The sequence below is a fragment of the Rhinoraja longicauda genome, chromosome 16, assembly GCF_053455715.1.
Source record: "Rhinoraja longicauda isolate Sanriku21f chromosome 16, sRhiLon1.1, whole genome shotgun sequence".
Lineage (NCBI taxonomy): Eukaryota > Metazoa > Chordata > Chondrichthyes > Rajiformes > Arhynchobatidae > Rhinoraja > Rhinoraja longicauda.
The window spans coordinates 15,743,127-15,755,776 of record NC_135968.1 but is presented as its reverse complement, the minus strand read 5'-3'; the positions used below and the strand labels follow the sequence as shown (position 1 = coordinate 15,755,776).

General features: G+C 49.6%; 2 protein-coding genes across 2 annotated transcripts in view; one reads left to right on the top strand and one right to left on the bottom strand.

The window, feature by feature from the left end:
- LOC144601263 (glutathione S-transferase omega-1-like) overlaps positions 1-12,650 on the bottom strand; it is a 131,536-nt gene that overhangs the window by 103,658 nt on the left and 15,228 nt on the right. The gene's annotated exons all lie outside the window — the stretch shown is intronic.
- On the top strand, positions 3,447-10,887 carry LOC144600900 (inositol 1,4,5-trisphosphate receptor-interacting protein). The gene is made up of 2 exons (XM_078412789.1): positions 3,447-3,675; positions 8,980-10,887. Exon 2 carries the CDS (start codon positions 8,992-8,994, stop codon positions 10,543-10,545), a length of 1,554 nt encoding a protein of 517 aa, XP_078268915.1. The 5' UTR covers positions 3,447-3,675; positions 8,980-8,991; the 3' UTR covers positions 10,546-10,887.

Sequence of the window (12,650 nt, the reverse complement as noted above, 5' to 3'; positions counted from 1 at the left end):
GACCTGAGCTATGGGGAGAGGTTGGGCAAGCTTGGACTTTATTTCTTGATGCGTAGGTGACTAAAGGATGATCTAATGGAAGTGTATAATATTATGAGGGGAATAGACAGGGTGAATGTACAAAGTCTTTTAACCAGAGCAGGGGAATCAAGAACCAGAGGGCATAGGTTTAAGGTGAGAGGGGAACGGTTTTAATGGGAACCTGAGAGGCACCTTTTTCAACACAGAGCCTGGTGGGTATATAGCCTGAGGTGCCAGAGGAGGTAGTTTAGGCAGGTATAATAATAACATTTAAAAAACATCTGAAAAGGGACATGGATAGGAAAGGGAGAGAATGCACACATACCTGTGGAAATACACAGACCACAGGGAGTGAGCACATATCGATCTATGGGACATAATTCAATCAACAGCAAATACTCTATTGGACTTCTACAAGTGACTGGTTGCATCAAGGCCTGGTTCGGTAACTCAAACCACCCAGGACTGAAGGAGACTACAGAGAGTGGTGGACACTTCCTGGAGCATCACAGGTGCCATCAAAGGAATCTACAGGAGCTGCTGCTGCAAAAAGGCAGCCAGCATCATCAAAGACCCACACCACTCTGCCCACACTCTCATCTCCCTGCTACCATTGTGAAGAAGATACACAGATCTGAAAATCCTGACCTCCAGTTTCAAGAACAACTCGCTGGTATATACAATTGAACACTCTTGACGGGCCTGTGGGGACAGATACTAGAGTCAATGTGGTATTACACCAGACCTGAGCTGGGAAGTGAGAGATACCAGCAGATCATTTCAGGGAACAAACTGTTTGAAGTGTCACCGCAAAGTGCCTTAACAATTTCATCACATCGTAAATCAGTACAATTAAACTTCGTCAGACAGCCAGCTGCAACAGCATACTGCTCGTCATAAGCTCATGAGTGCATCAGTTGTAGGAGTAAAACTATGCCATTCAGCCCAGCAAGTCTACTCCAACATTCAATCATGGCTGATCTAACTTTCCCTCTCAATCCCATTCCCCTGCCTTCTCCCCATAACCATTGACATCCTTACTAATCAAGATACTATAAGTCTCTACCATAAAAATATCCAATGGCAAACAATTCCACAGATTCACTATCATGTGACTCGAGAAATTCCTCCCTACTTCCTTCCTAAAGGTACGTCCTTTTATTCTGGGGCGATGGTCTCTGGTCCTAGACTGTCCCACCAGTGGAACCATTCCCTCTACATCCACTCTATCCAGACCTTTCACTATTCGGTAAGTTTTAATAATGTCCCCCCCCCCCCCCCCCCCCTCATCCTTCTGAACTCCAGTGCCATCAAACGCTCATCAATGTTAACCCAAATTACATGCCCCACACACAGACCTTCACTGGGGGATAAGTCTGACATGCACTGATCCTCATGGGGGACGGTTCCCACACATACACTGACCCCCACTGGGGGACAGGTCCCACACACACTGACCCCCAATGGGGGACAGGTCCCACACGCACTGACCCCCACTGGGGGACAGGTCCCACACACACTGACCCCCAGTGGGGGACAGGTCCCACACACACTGACCCCCACTGGGGGACAGGTCCCACACACACTGACCCCCACTGGGGGACAGGTCCCACACACACTGACCCCCACTGGGGGACAGGTCCCACACACACTGACCCCCACTGGGGGACAGGTCCCACACATTCGGACCCTCACTGGGGGTCCCACAGAATTTATATGTTACAAATGCTGTAAATGCTCATTTTAGGATGCTCTTTGTAATGACCCAAGGACCACCAGTGTGAGTGCGGGGCACAATAGCACACATCCACCAGCCGCCTTTGCTTGTGTATCCACTGTGCTGTACAATGGTCTGATCAAATGTGAGCTGATGCGTTTGCGGAAATGCAACTCTCAACAAATTGGAGGTTGGAGAGGTGCAGATCAACCAGAACATTGGTGTGTGTAGTGACAGATAATAAACCTTTCCTACCCCTTTACCTGTCCAAATGTCTTAACTGTTGTTGAGAGTACCTGCCTCAACTTCCTCCTCCGGCAGCTCATTCCATACACTCACCACACTCTCTGTAAGTATAAAAGTTGCCGTTCACATACCTATCAAACCTCCACCACCCCCATCTTAAATCTATAGAGGTCAAGAGGGTTAAAAAGCCCAAAAGAAGTAACTTTATTAACTGCGGCACTGAACTATTTTCCCCAAAAGTAGACTTTATTCCTAATTTATACAGTTAGCACAATTGAGTCACGTCTTCCCCAACGCTCATCGTACCGCCAGTCCCATACATTCCTGAACACCATGTCAACACCCGGCATGTTTACTCTTTTAGGCGATGCATGAATGGAGAATTTCAAAAGCTGGCTCAGGCCTTCACTGACCCCTGGAGGCACCGAATGGACAGCAGGGAGATTACCCGGGAACAAAGTCCTGGAGTAAATCAGCAGGTCAGGCAGCATATCTGGAGAACACCGATAGGCGACATATTGAGTTGGGGACCCTTCTTCAGACCCGAAACGTCGCCTACCCATGGTCTCCAGAAATGCAGGCTGGCCCGTTGAGTTACTCCAGCATAAGATTCCAGGATCTGCAGTTCCTTGTGTCCAGAGATTACACTGGGACTGTTTACCATGTTAGTTAGAGCACATGAAAAAGTGAACGCTCACAATCTCGTTCCCATGGTAGAGGATTCAAAGACCAGAGGGCACAGGATTAAGATGAGAGAATGGATATTTATGAGGCACCTCAGGTGCAACTTTTTAATCAGTGTGTGGTGGTATCTGGAATGAGCTGCCAGAAGAAGCTGTAGAATAAGAAAATAACTGCAGATGCTGGTATAAATCGATTTATTCACAAAATGCTGGAGTAACTAAGCAGGTCAGGCAGCATCTCGGGAGAGAAGGAATGGGTGACGTTTCGGGTCGAGACCCTTCTTCTGTAGATATGGATACAATTGTGACTTTTAAAATGTGTAGGAAGGAACTGCAGATGCTGGTTATGAAGATAGACAAAAAATGCTGGAATAACTCAGCGGGACAGGCAGCATCTCTGGAGATGAGGAATGGGTGACGTTTCGGGTCGAGACCCTTTTTCAGATTCTCCAGGAAGAAACTGAGGGCTTTCAGGGAGACTGAAGAAGGGTCACGCCCCGAAACGTCACCCATTCCTTCTCTCCAGAAATGCTGCCAGTTACTCCGGCACTTTGTTTCTACTTTCTATAACTTTTAAAAGACATTTAGACAGATATGGATAGAAAGGGTATAGAGGGATGTGGACCAAGAACAGGCAAATGGGACTAGCCCAGAATGGCAACTTGGTCGGCATGGACTAGGTGGGCCGATGGGCCTGTTTTCCTGCTGTGTGACTCTGTGGCTCGAGTATGACAGCTCTGTTCACCCCGAGGAAGGCGTGAGCTCTCTGTGGGGGAGGTGTGATGCTCTCCTGACTGCCGCTGGGCCTTTAAGGATCGCTGGCCGGAGCGACTTCGGCTTATATGGGGTGCCAGGAAATGAGTAAGAGAAAAGAACTGAGAGAGAGAGGGAGAGAGAGAGAGAGGAAGAGAGAGAGAGAGGAAGGCATCACTCAGTCCCCGGGGCGGAGCGGCTCGGGGTGGCGCCTGGTCCCCACCAGCGGCCGCGGGAACCCGTCAGCTCCACCCGGTGAGTGACTGAGTGAGTGAGTGACCGAGCGACCCTCAGGTCCGGCCGCCTCCTGCAGCCCGCGGCCGGCGAGAGGTTCCCGCCGCGGCCCCCGGGCGTGGTGGGGGGGGGGGGGGGGAGGGGGCGCTGATCGGGTTGACGGGGGACAAGAGGGGGGGAGTGAAGGAGGCGGTAGGAGAGGAGGTGGAGACCTGGAGAGAGGGGATCGAGGTACGGGTAGGCGGCCGTCTGTGGGTCGGGGTAGTGTGTGTGTGTGTGTAACTGAGTGTGTCCGCACGCCGTGGGTCTGCGTCAACGTGAAAGTTCAAAACTCTGCAGAAGTTTGACCACGATGCGATATAAATGCAAGGGCTCCCTGTACACTTTTCTGGGTTTGGGGGTCTATTGTTTTCATCCTCTGCGTTTCCTGAGAGTAAACTCTTTTTGGAATGAGGAAGCCACATCTTGGACAGTCCCGTTTCCCGTGACCATCCCTCTGTTATCTCTCGCCATGGGCGAACAGGCGGAGTGGTCTGTTCGGACATAGAATAACCAGTACAGAAGATAGACACAAAACGCTGGATTGACTCAGCGGATCGGGCAGCATCTCTGCAGAGAAGGAATGGGCAACGTTTCGGATCGAGACAACTTCTTAAGACCCGAAACGTCACCCCTTCCTTCTTTCCAGAGATGCTGCCTGCCCCGCAGAGTACCTCCAAAATTTTGTGTCTATCTTCGGTGTAAACCAGAATCTGAAGTTCCTTCCTATACTTAGAACAGTACAGTACAGTATAGGACCAGCCCCCTCGGTCCACAGTGTCTGTGCTGAGACCACCTCTTATCTGCCTGCAACCTCCAATCTGTATCACCCCATTCCATTGACTTGGCCTCCACAGCCGCCTGTGGCAATGAATTCCACAGATTCACCACCTTCTGACAAAATAAATTCCTCCTCATCTTGCTAAAGGTACGTTCTTTTATTCTGAGGCTAAGGCCTCTTGTCCTAGAGTCTCCCACTAGTGGAAACATCCAATCCATATTCACTCAATCGAGGCCTTTAGCAATTCAGTACGTTTCAATTGGGATCCTTCTAAACCTCATCCTTCTAAACTCCAGTCCGTCTAAACTGGAGTACAGGCCCAGTGCCTTCAAACGCTCATCATATGTTAACCCAATTATTCCTAGGATTATTCTCGTAAACCTTCTCTGAACACTCTCCAATGCCAGCACATCCTTCCTCAGATATAAGGCCCAAAACTGCCCACAATATTCAACATGCAGTCTGACCAGTGCCTTATAAAACCTTGGCATTACATCTGTGTTTTTGTATTCTAATATTCTATAAATGCCAGATCATGTCATAAAATCGTAAGTGATAGTAGAATTAGGCCATTCGGTCCATCAATTCTACTCCACCATTGAATCAAGGCTGATCTATCACTCCCTCCTAACTCCATTCTCCTGCCTTCTCCGCATAATTTCTGACACCCATACTAATCAATGCGAGCATTGCATTCACTTCGTTACTACCGATTCAATTTGCAAATTAACGTTTGGGGATCATGCATCAGCACTCCCAAGTCCATTTGCACCTCCAATATCTGAATTCTCTCCCCATTTAGGAAATAGTGTACACCTTTACTCTTACTACCAAAATGCATAACTCCACACTTTGCTACACTGTATTCCATCTGCCACTTCTCAGCCCTTTCTTTTGTCTATTCTGCTATTTGGTTTCTCAAAGAATTCCAACAGGTTCATCACGGAAGATCTCCCTTTACAAAGCCCGGCTTGTTTTATCGTGTGCTGCTAAGTACGCACAAAACCTCATCCTATATAATGGACTCCAAAATCTTACCAACCATTGAGGCTAACCGGCCTATAGTTTCCACTCTTTTGCTTCGCTCCCTTCTTGAACAGCGGAGTAATATTTGCAATTTTCCAAATATCCCTCTAAACCTTTCCATGTAACAGTGCAAATGTCTTTTAAATGTGCACAAGGGATTGGGGTAATTCGGCGGGTCAGGCACCATCTCTGAAAACATGAATAGGTGACGTTTGGGGTTGGGATCTTTCTTCAGACTGAAGAAAGGTCCCGACCTGAAACACCACCTGTGTAAGAAGGAACTGCAGATGCTGGTTTAAACAGAAGATAGACACAAAAAGCTGGAGTAATTCAGCGGGACAGGCAGCATCTCTGGAAAGAAGGAATTGGTGACGTTTTGGGTCGAGACCCTCCTTCAGTCTCGACCCAAAACATCACCCGTTCCTTCTACCCTGAAACATGACCTGTTCCTTTTCTCCAGGGATGCTGCCTGACCCTTTGAGTTTCTGCAATATTTTGCCCTTTTACTTAAACCAACATTTGCAGTTCCTTGTTGCTGCACGCTGTCTTTTAAATGTTCTTATAGTACCTGGTTCAACTCCTTTATCTGGCAGCTCGTTCCACAAATCATGCACCCTCTAAGTGAAAAATGTTCCCCCTCGGGCTCCTCATTAATATTTCGTGCCTGTCCTGAACCCTATTCTCTACAGTTCTATATTCTCATTCCTTTGAAAAAGACTGTGCATTCACCCTAAGTATTCCTCTCTTGATTTTATTCACTATCCACCTAACCTTTCCCTATAGCCCAGGCCCTCGAATCTTGACACCAGGCGGACAAACTGTAACATGATGTCCCTACTCTTGTACTCGACTAGAAGCAAGGAATTGCAGATGCTGGTTTATAAAATAAGACACAGAGTGCTGGAGTAGCTCAGTGGATTACGCAGCATCTCAGGAGAACATGGATACACAACTTTTCGGGTCAGGCTCAGGGGGAAGGTTCTAAACTGAAACACCATCTATCCGTGATCTCCTGAGATGCTGCCTGACTCACCGAGCTACTCCAGCACTTTGTATCTTCTGTACTCAATGCCTTGACTGATGTAGACTAAACCTCGCCAACCTGTCTACATGTGATGTGATGCCATTTTCATGGAACTATATACCTGTAATCCGAAAATAGAAACAAAATGCTGGAGTAACTCAGCTGGACACTCAGCATCTCTGGAGCGAAGGAATGGGTGACGTTTCAGGTCAAGACCCCTGTTCAGTTTGAAAGAGTCTGAAGAAGGTGTCTCGACCCCAAACATCACCCATTTCTTCTCTCCAGAGCTGCTGCCTGTCCTGCCGAGTTTCTCATGCATTATATGTAAACCAGCATCTGCAGGTCCTTGCCAAAATAGAACACCTTGCCCTTTTCTGAACTGAATGGTATCTGTCATTCCTCAGCCCAGTTGCCCAGCTGATCAGGGCCCCACTCTAATTCGTGACAACCTCCTTCACTGTCTATCATGGTTCCCCATTTTAGTGCCAAACTTATTAACTGTATTTAGTACATTGTCATCCAAACGAGGATATTACCAGGACTTAAAAGCCTGAGCTATAGGGAGAGGTTGAGCAGAATAGGACAATATTCCTTGGAGTGCAGGAGGATGAGGAGTGATCTTATAGAGGCCTATAAAATCATGATAGGAATACATTGGGTGAATGCACAGAGTCTCTTGCCTTTAGAATCATATTTATATGCCGAACTAAACTAATCTCTTCTGCTTGCATATGATCCATATCTGCCTACTCTAACATTTCTGGGGACAAGGTGGAGAGGGTAGGGGTGACGAAGAAACATAACATGGAAACAGGTCCTTCAGCCCATCAAATCCACACTGACCATTACATTAGAGTTGTCCCACTTAAAAAATTCTCCCCACTTTGTTATCAACACGCATTTCATTCCATTTAAAATGTATTCCACTTTTCTACGAAAAGAAATTGGCATGTTTTCCCATTTTACGCTCCATTTGCTAGATCCTTATCCATTCACACGTACAACCATGTGAAATCACTCTGCACCCTGTCTGCAATCGTATTGTCACTCAGCAAGTCACACTCGGCAAACTTGGCTGTGTTACACATTCCAATCAGGGATGCTAACAACGCCATCATACCACCACCTCTTTAGAAGGGAGATCGTGTTATCCAATGTCCGATGATTGGCCCTACATCTAATCCTGTCTCGCTATCGTTTGACTAATGACTTGATGTACTTGTTCTGAGCTTGCCCCAAGTATAGGGTGTTGCACTTTGGAAGGCTGAATGTAAGGGGGTAAGTGAATTGTAAGTATACAATTAATGGCAAGACTCTTAACAGCATTGATGTTCAGAGGGATCTTCAGAGCCCAAGCACATAGCTCCTTGAAAGCGGCAACACAAGTAGATAGAGTGGTAAACAAGGCACATGGTATGTTTGCCATCATCAGTTGGGGCATTGAATTTAGGAGTTAGTAAGTCATGTTGCAGTTTTAATAGCACTTTGGTTTGGTCGCATTTGGAGTTGTTGCAAGTAGTTCTGGTTGCCCCATTGCAGGAAGGATGTGCAGGATTTGGAAAGAGTGCAGAAGAGGTTTGCCATAATATTAGACACAAAGTGATGGAGTAACTTGGGGGGGCAGACAGCATCTCTGGAGAAAAGGAATGGGTAACATTTCAGGGTGAGACCTCGGGGTCTGAAGAAGGGTCTCAACCTGAAACATCACCTATTCCTTTTTGCCAGCGATGCTGCCTGACCCGCTGTGTTACTCCAGCTTTTTGTGTCTATATTCGGTGTAAACCAGCATCTGCAAATCCTTCCTACACATTTTACCAGAATATTGCCTGGATTTGAGGGTATTGGCTATAAGCAGACGTTGGAGAAACTTGGATTGTTTTCCCCTGGTGGTTGAAGGTAGATCTGATAGAGGAGTAAAATCATTAGAGGCACAGATAGCCAGAACCGTTATACCAATGTGGAAAATTTCAAAGACCCAGCTTTGAGGTGATATGGAGAAAGTTAAAGGAGATGTTTTTAACATCTACATCTCTCATCAGATGGGTACCTGAAACACACTACCAAGGGTGATGTAGAGTCAGATATGATAGTGGCATTTAAGCGGCTTTTAGCTAACCACATGGAAATGCAGGGAATGAAGGGATATGGATCACGTGCAGGCTGAGAGGATTAGTTTAACTTGACATCATGCTAGGCATGGATATTGTGGGCTGAAGAGCCTGTCCCTGTGCTGTACTGTTCTATGCCAAGGCCTGTTTGGCCCATATCGAGCCCTGTGTCCATTCCGGCTGCCCCTGTAGTTAGTGTTCAGCTCGTGCCTGACCCTGGGCCGGGCCTTGCCCTCCTCTACCCCAGGCTTGCCCCTTGGCCGGTGTGCCTGGGTGTCCCCCTGCCTTCTCCAAACCTGTGGCCCATGTGTCTGGGCTAGCCCTCACCTTGCTTTCTCTCTCCCCAGGTCTAGGCCGACATGCCGGCTGTGTTGGTCACCGCCTGGCTGCTGGCGAGTGCCCTGCTGAGCGAGCCTCCGCCGCAGGGTCCAGGCTTGGGGCGGATGGAGGAGCGGGCAGCCCGGCTGCAGGCCCAGATGCGGCGGCTGGAGCGGGAGCTGGCGGAGATGGCTTCTGGCAAGGATCAGGAGGAGGAGGAGGAGGAGGAGGAGGAGAGGGGGGACTGGAGGCGGTGGAGTGCCCTGCCACTGGCCGGCCTACTGTTGCTCCTGCTAGTCCTGTGGGCCTGTCCCTGGGCTGTAAGGCTGGCAGTCGGCGTGGGGAGCATCCCACAGGCCCCGCCGGCCCCACTGCCCGACCCCCAGATCCTGGCCTGCTTCTACGAACGCAGCGTGCGGCTGCCGGCCGACGAGATGTCCCGGACCCGCGAGCTGGTGGAGGGCTTTGCCGATGACCTGCTGGAGGCCGTGCGGAGTGTGTGTGACCGGGAGCTTGACATGGAGCTGGAGGAGAGCATCGGCGTCGGCAGCCTGTACGAGAACTGGCGGCTAGACAGGCCGCTGGCTTGTGACCTGCTGGTGCCCTTCAGCCCGCCCGAGCCCTACCACTTCCAGGTCGACCTCCTGCCTCCGGCTGGCCGCAGGCCCGAGTGCCCAGCTTATGGGACTATCCGAGTGCTAGGCCCGGGGCCAGGTGCCTGTCTGTGTGGGGACACGCAGCAGGCCCGGGACATGCTGTGTCTGGTGCACGGCCAGCTAGGGTTGGTCTGCAGCCCCGACCTGTTGTGGGCCCCCACCGCACCCTTCCTGTCGTGGAGCTCGGTCATGTGCTGGTTCCAGGCCACCCTGACCAAGGCCTGGGCCCGCATCTCCCACAAGTACGACTTTGAACTGTGCTTCCAGGATCTGGAGTGCCCGGGATCCCTACGGATCCGCTTCCGCTCTAGCAAGGCCGTGCTCTTCCACCTCTGCCCGGTCGTGCAGTTCGACGGCTCCGACATGTACCTGATCCCAGGCCAAGGCCTACCCAGGACCGAATGGGATACAGGCCGGGGCCTACCCAGGCCTGACCAGGACACAGCCTGGGCCCTCAGCTCTGCCGTCTACGAGAAGCGTTTCCTGACCTGGGCAGCCAAGCGGTTGCCCCCAAGCTCGTGCCACCTGGCCTGCCTGCAGGTCTCCGCCTTCCTGCACCAGAAGCAGTGCCGGTTGGACGGGCCCAGCGGCCTGTGCCACTACCACCTGAAGACGGCCCTGCTGCACCTGCTGGCCCGCCTCCCCTCAGAGGCCTGGCACCGCTCCTGCCTGAGGGCCCGGCTCCATGACCTGCTGGCCTTCCTGCAGCGGGCCCTGCAGGACGGCCGCCTTGATCACTTCATCCTGGGAAGCAGGTCGGCCCTGCCCGAGCTGGGCATCCCGGCCTGCCTGCGTTCAGCCCAGCCTCCCAACCTAATGGCAGGGCTGGCGGCCCGCAGCCAGCTGCTAGGCCAGACCCTTCACACGTTGGCAGAGATGCGGAGGAATGCAGCGGCCCTGATTCGCGAGTATGGCCCGCATGACTCCCAGATTCCCTGAGCCACCAGCTAGGCTGCCCAGGTAGGTTGGGGCCTCCACTCGCAGTCTGGACTGGGAGCAGCAGTAGGCCATTCATCCTCTCGAGTTGCCGGCTTCCTACCTCAGCACTATCCCTGTACCTCCTCCCTGTGGGGCCTGGGACCAGACAGTCCACTCTGACCGAGAGTCATTGCCCACTGCCCATCACTGACGAACCCCTTTGGCCACTGGCCTTGGGAAGTCTGGTCAAGGCAGGGTGCAGGCCTGCCAGCACCTCATGGGGGCTACAGCTGTGGGCATTCCAGATGTTTAAACAGAATATATTTTGTATTAAATGCACATTTTATTATTCAATAAGAATAAATGTCACTACTGAACTGATACAATTCTCACCGTGCAAAATAAGTGGAATGAGAATAAGGTTAATGCAAACAGATGTGGACAAAATGTTGGGAGGGATATGGGCCAAACACAGAGAGGTGGGACTGGTCAGATAGGCCTTCGTGGTCTGTGTGGAACAGTTGGGCCAGAGGCCCTGTTTCTGAACTGTACAATTCTAATTGAGAGACCAGCAATGGAGATGGTAAGATTTTCCAACGGCAAAAATTAGTACATTTTAACTAGTGAGTGATCGGAAGATGATGTTCAAAAAGAACACAAGTCATTGAAAGTCAACGTGCTGGTTCACCAAGCAATCCAGTTAGTTCAATGTTGGGTTTTATTGCAAGAAAATTTGAGTACAAAGAATAAAACTGTTTCGTATGACTTTGCTGAGACCACATATATAGCCCTTATATAAAGTCACACAACATGGAGACAGCCCCTTCCGCCCAACTTGTCCATGCCAACCAAGATACCCCATCTCAGCTAGTTCCATTTGCCTGCATTTGGCCCATATCCCTCTAAACCTTTCCTATCCATGTACCTATCCAAATGTCTTTTTAATGTTGTTATTGTACCTACTGGCAGCTCTTTCCATATACCCTTCACCCTTTGTGTGGAAAAAGTTGCCCCTTAGGTTTCTATTAAATCTCTCCCCTCTCACTGTAAATCTATGCTCTCTAGCTCTTGATTCTCCTACTGTGGGAAAAATAATGCATTCATTCCATCTATTCCCCTCATGATTTTATACACCTCTATAAGATCATCCCTCGACCTTCTGCACTCCAAGGAATAAAGTCCTACCCTGCCCAACCTCTCCTTGTAGCTCGGGTTCTCAAGTCTTGACAGATATTTTGTTGCTAATTGTACAAACACTTAACCTGACCCTGAGCGGCGACTTTTTCACTCCACTATTAAGAGGAGGGGTTGAACACCTCGACCAAGATGGATACAATGTGGTGAACTGTGGAACTAGTGAAACAACTAGGGTGGAGGGGGTGGAGGGGGAGAGGGGAAAAGGAGTATTAGTAGAAGTTACTTAAAATTAGAAAATTCAATGTTCACACCGCTGGGTTGTAAGCTAAGCATGCGAAATGAGGTGCTGTTCCTCCAATTTGTGTGTGGCCTCACTCTGGCATGGAGGTGATCCAGGACAGTAAGGTCAGAGTGGGTAGATACAAAAAGCTGGAGTAAATCAGTGGGACAGGCAGCATCTCTGGAGAGAAGGAATGGGTGACGTTTCGGGCCGAGACCCTTCTTCAGGTCAGTGTGGGAATGAGAAGGGGAGTTGAAATGGTTAGCGACTGGGAGATCACGTAGGCCTCTGTGGACTGAGCGTATGTGTTCAGTGAAACGGTCACTGACTACTTTTGGAAATGAACCTCAAATATTGGTCGAGTGGAGAAAGGAAGTGTAGTTACACAAAGCAGCATAAAAAACATCCTCCTTTGGCCCAGCCCAGGGGCACAGAGGAATGTGGTCATTTTCAAACTCCAACAGGAAGGAGTTTAGATTACGTTAACCACTGGATCCGCTGAGTAAATATAGGCCACAGGTCGAGTGCACACATGCAGCCAAAATAAACCCTTCAGAATACATTTGCTAATTTAAGAGCCTATTGGAAAGTGAACTCTTTAATCTCAGTTCCTTTATCAGTTGAGTACAAGAATCACGAAGACATGTTGCAGTGTTATAAAGATTTGGTTAGACTGCGTTTGGAGTATTGTGTGCTGTTCAATTGTTCC